Source organism: Myxine glutinosa, chromosome 3 (assembly GCF_964187855.1).
Source record: "Myxine glutinosa chromosome 3, kmMyxGlut1.1, whole genome shotgun sequence".
In the NCBI taxonomy this organism is placed as follows: domain Eukaryota; kingdom Metazoa; phylum Chordata; class Myxini; order Myxiniformes; family Myxinidae; genus Myxine; species Myxine glutinosa.
In genome coordinates, this window is record NC_136263.1 from 213,991,258 (window position 1) to 213,997,257 (window position 6,000).

Genomic DNA, 6,000 nt, shown 5'->3' on the forward strand with positions numbered 1-6,000 from the left:
TTATACCTCTCCCACCGCCCCCTTCCCATGCCCCCCCCCCCAAAGCCCTCGCCCTCTCTCAGATCTCTCGATGTCTCCATGTCTCTCGGTCCCTGCTCTCAAATGTTGTGTTTGTGTCCTTCCCCCTCTCTCCCCATCTTGTCTACCGCTCCCGATGTTATATGTTTTATGTGTCGGTTTGTCTTTCTGTGTGATTAATGTTCGCTCTTTCACGAGCCTCGATCTTGTATACAAAAAAAAAAAAAAAAAAAAAAAGTGCTGGGAGAAGGGTTGGCGAGTTTCGTGTCAGCCATTTGAGGTGGGGTGTAGAGGGTATATTGGCAATACCTTTTCTGCATTCCTTGCTAGGCTGGGAGTGTGTGGGACAGAAAGAAGGAGGATGTGTGACAAGGTGGCCCAGGTTGCCTTGAAAGGCTCATTTTGGATATGGACGAAGTTTATGAAGGCACGACGAACAGTGTAGGTTGGTTGTGTGTGGGTTTTTTTTTTTTGTTACTATTATTATTTTTTATTTTGTGTATGTGAGTGAGTGAGAGGGTTAGGGTGTGTGTTTTTGCATGAATGAATTTTTGCATGAGTGTGTGTTTTTGTATGATGAGTGGTGTATGTTGTAAGGGTAGGTGGTTGGTTGGTGTTGTGTGTGTATGTGTGTGTATGTGTGTTTGAATGATCTGGTGTGTTTTGTTGGTGAGTGGTGAAGTGGGTGTTTGAGTGTTCCACCATGATTGTTTATTTATTTGTTCCACCATATTTCACTATATATATATATATATATACAGACGGCATTTAATATGGAATATTTTTTTTGTGGGGGTGAACTTACTTTTCAAGATGACTTAGAACCAAAAGTTCATTGGAATTATGTTGAAATTATTCTAGATTTTGTTAATGTGACCTTTAAAAGAAACAAAAACCACATTTGACATTTCGAAACAAATAAATTGATCCTTGAAAGTGATGTAAACTGATATCGAACTCAATTCATGGACAGTACTGTGTTAAACTTCTGTACGTTTTCCAGAAGTATCTCTTTATTTTGCACATTAGCCAAAATTTTTTTTAACAAAAACAAAAGTTAAATTACAACTGGGATTACGGATAGTAAAATTACAGTTCAGTACTTCGTGTAACCCCCACAAGCATTCAGGAGAGCACGTACACGTTGAGGCATGCTGTTCACGAGATTTGCCAAGGTTTGGACAGGAATCGCTTGCCATGCAGTGACAATAGCCTGCTGCAATTCACGTTTCGGCCCTTCAACCTCGATACAGTAAGCTAAGATGGGCCAGCAGGGGCACATACACATCTAGATGCAGCAAATGCACCTGGATGTGTACATACCCCCAACCCCAGCCAGTGCGGACAACAACAACACCTCCACATCCAGAATCCACAGCACCAAAAAACATGGTGGAACACTCAAACACCTACCTTTATACCCTTCACCTCTCACCAACAAAACACACCAGATCATTCATACACACACATACACACACACATACACACACAACACCAACCAACCAACCACCTACCCTTACATCATACACCACTCAACACACAAAAACACACACTCATGCAAAAATTAATTCATCTAAAAACACACGCCCTCACCCACTCACTCATATACACACAATAAGAAATGCTAATGGTACAAAAAAAAAGAAAAAAGAAAAAAAAGACAACCAACCGACACCGTTCGACGTGCCTCCATAAACTTCCTCCATAACCAAAATGAGCCTTTCAAGGCAACCTGGGCCACCTTGTCACACATCCTCCTTATTTCTGTCCGACACACTCCTCGCCGAGCAAGAAATGCAGAAAAGGAATTGCCAATATACCCTCTACACCCCACCTCAAATGGCTGACAAGAAACTCGCCAACCCTTCTCCCGGCACCCTGCCTCCAGCTCATTGTACTTTCCTCTCTTCCTCTCGTGCACCTCCTCCATGTTCACTTCCCAAGGTACCGACAACTCCCCTAAGATGACCTGTCTTGTTGCACTTGACCAAATGACAATGTCAGGCCGCAACCTTGTCACACAGATCTCCTCTGGGAATACCAATTGTTGCTTTAGGTCTGCCACCACCTGCCAATCACAAGCATCTGACAGCCCTCTTGCTTTCCACCTCCTCCTCTTTCCACCTCTTACCACTTGGCCCTCTTTGACAAACCACACCTCTCCCCCATCAGTCTCCTTCTCCACTCTTCTCTCTCTCGATCTCAGCACCTCTTGTTGCACCATCTGCACCACCACCGCCAGCACCTGATCATGTCGCCACCTGTATCTTCCTGCTGACAATGCTACTGAGCATGCACTCAGTGCATGCTGCACCGTTCCCACACCTCCACACAAATAACATCTCTTCTCCTGCAACAACCCCCACAATCTCAAGGTTACTGGTGACGGAAGCACATCATACGTTGCCCACAACAGGAAATTCAACAATATTGGCTCCATCCTCCAAATCTCTTGCCACTTCAATATCCTCACCTGCACACCTTCCCACTTAGTCCAAGCACCTTGCTGTGCCTGACTGACTGCTTACACATATCTCCCCTCCTCTTCCTTTCTTCTCACCTCCCTCTCAACCATCTTCCTCCTCTCTTTCACACATGCCTTTCCCCATCGCTCATGCTTCATCCACCCCAAGCCATGCTTCCCATGTTGTGCCATCCCCATGACCCCAACCGCTCCTCCATCTCTTCCACCTCTGCTCTTGCATTCCACTTCCGACGTCCCTTCTTCTCTGGGAGAGCATTCTTTAGCACTGCATCACTTGAATCCCGCAACATCATGAACACCTGCACCCTCACGACCTTAAACTCCTCGGTTAATGATGTCTAGGGAAACTGGAGTTTTCCACCCTGACCATAAAAGGCAATGTTCGCCAAGCAGCGTGGCACTCCCAACCACCTCCTCACAAACCCACTCACCACAACCTCCATCCTCTCTACATGCCCAATTGCAATATCATACATCATCAATGGCCACAATACTCGTGGCATCAACCCAAACTTCAAACACCATACCTTCAACTTACCTGGAAAACCACATCCATCAATCCTCTTCAAACCTCTCAAAAGCTTGTTTCAGACCTCCTCCACTCTTCCCACATCATTCAACTCCACTGTATACCATCTTCTCAAACTCTTCACAGGGGCCTCTACCAATGATGGAACACCCTCCCCTCCCAGCTCAACACTATGTGTATGTATATATATATATATATATATATATATATATATATATATATATATATATATATATATATATATATATATACATACATACATACATACATACATATATATATATATATATATATATATATATATATATATATATATATATATATATATATATATATATATATATATATATATATATATATACATATATATATACATATATATATATATATATATATATATATATATATATATATATATATATATATATATATATATATATATATATACATATAGTCATATATACATATAAATATATATATATATTTATATATATATATATATATATATATATATACATATAGTCATATATACATATAAATATATATATATATATCGATATATATATATATATATATATATATATATATATATATATATATATATATATATATATATATATATATATATATATATATATATATATATCTTACTATAATTCACAAAATGTCTATGGGAGAGCAAATGAACCAAGAAACACGACAAATGAAAAGACAACAATAATGATTTTAATGAAAATAAATCAAGTAATAAAATGAATGCTGAGATAAACTAAAATTTGCTACTTCGAGGATCCTCCAATCAGACACAAATACAGACAAGGGGAAAGATAATAAAAATAAGATGTTTCCTTTTTCGTGCATTTAGCTCATCCAACGAGTTATTTTGGTGAGGCCGGCAGTGCAAGGTGATGCCGGCCGACAATAGGCCCGTGTGTCGAAGCACCCAAAATGGCGTGGCGCTGTGTGTCGAAACGTCCAGGCACAAAGCAAACAACAGAGATGTCCTCTTCTTGATTCCTGGCCAGCAAGACATACACGGCCCCCAGATTTCCCAAAGAGCACCACAGCCGCCAAATCCTCCTCACTCCGATATAGCAAAAGCTCTTCTCAAAGGCGCACAAAACAAATTGGCCAGCCTCCTTGTTCGGTCTCCTCACCAACGTTTCTAGAAGCTTCTCGATGACGTCACACCGACGAATGGCGAAGCTCTATTCCAAATCACCCCATGCTCGGCCCACATCCTCTGATCCATTCATGACCTTCAGGGGCATGGCCTGCTGGCTGTTTCTCCACGTCCCCGCCCCACCTCGACAATCACACCACTCCGGGGGCATGGCCTTTTTCCTCATTAGGTCCATTGGGGGGCGGGGCTTGCCCAACCAGCTCTGCCTGGCCTCTTGCCAGCGTGGTAAATGTTGCTTCAAGGAAGTTTTCATTGCCGGCCATGTCAGCAAAATGTAAAAGGAAATTACAGAGGGAAAATCACATCCAGGGGAAAATTGGCCTTAATCCCTATAGCTAATTATCACTGCATCACCCTTCCCCTTCCCTCCCAACCCCCCCCCTCACACCCCCATGTGAGGACACATAAACAATCATAAGCTACAGTTTCCATACTTAATGTACATCGAGGTTTCTCCTCCTCGTCCATGGTCAATGCTACAATTATACAATCCTACCTTCCCTACGGTATCCTTTCACTTACCCCCATACACGTAAACAATATTATATATGTGTATCACAACAGTGCCAGCATCACAACGAACCAGACGAACCCACTTACAGCGGTCAGGCTCACCTAGTTTTAAAGATCTTTGAGCTCATAGAGTTGTGGCCAAACTTCTCGAAAAGCTAAACAAAGGTTTTCTGTCTCTGTTGCTGCAGCAAACTGTGCTGCAGAATATTTCCCATATTCATCATCAATATTCATTGTGCCGATGTAGATCCATCCAAAATGTTTAACTAACTCAACAACAGCAGATGTCCGATAAATGTCACTTGGATATGTGCGAATCAAGGAGCGGTATGTCTTCTTGTCACTCAGACATTTGCAGCTTGCTCCAAAACTTATCTGAATTGTTTATGAAAAGATGCAAGAATTTCCTTTAGCATTTTCACTGAACTGCAACGATGTTAAAACTGAAAGCATTGCAAATGCAAATAAATATTTCATTCTTATCTCAAGAATTATACCTGTGGGAATGAAAACAAGCTGAGAACATTACTCAGGTGTTTAGTAAGTTGTGAAGAGTAAGGTCCAATAATCACATGGGGTGAGCAAAATCCTTTTGATAAATCATCCGTTTCAATATTTTCTTTCATGATCCTCAAGCCATACTCCAGGACTTTCTGAGTTGAAAAACAAGAATCATAAATTCCATAGCCTAATGTGTTATTAGGAAGGATTGAGTCATCTTTGTTTATTTCTTCAATTGCAAACACCATTGTTGTGGCCCATTGTAGTTGTTTTGGTTGCAACCTTGCACATCATGGGAAAAAATAAGTTGGTTGTTTTAAAATTAGTGATATATGAAACATATCTTATCTTCTATATACAGTCACGTATGTGAAAGTAAGTAAGTACACCCCATGTAAAGTTTTGACTTTTCAACATATTTCAACGTACAGCTATTTGATCTTCATTTCAACAATATTGATAGATAAAGGTGATATTGAAGCGCGGTGCAACGTGCGCTACTTGCTTACCAAGGAGGAAGCAGACAACACGGTGAATTAAAAGAGCCTTTATTGAAAGAGCCCTACTTTAGCACTGCCGTGCTCAGGGCTGTGTGCCCCGTGTATATCCCGAGGCCACGCCTACCCCTCGGGCGTGGCCGCCACCCACTTGGTGCGCGGAATGATGCCATCATGCCAGTGAGCTTTCGTGTCTGCCACACGCGCCCCCCCCCAGAATTCCCGCGCACCTGGAGGGTCAGTTTGTGGGGCAAATGGATGACCCGGCCGAAGC

General features: G+C 41.7%; 1 protein-coding gene across 1 annotated transcript in view; it reads right to left on the reverse strand.

Annotated features, from left to right (window-relative positions):
• The window catches only part of LOC144891262 (extracellular calcium-sensing receptor-like), a 121,601-nt gene extending 116,124 nt beyond the window's left edge, over positions 1–5,477 (reverse strand). The window contains exons 1-2 of the mRNA XM_078773678.1: positions 5,226–5,477; positions 4,873–5,103 (exon numbers count right to left, since the gene is read on the reverse strand). Coding sequence (XP_078629804.1) covers positions 4,873–5,103; positions 5,226–5,477 — 483 coding nt within the window. The remainder of the gene's footprint in view (positions 1–4,872; positions 5,104–5,225) is intronic.
• Positions 5,478–6,000: the final 523 nt, after the last annotated feature.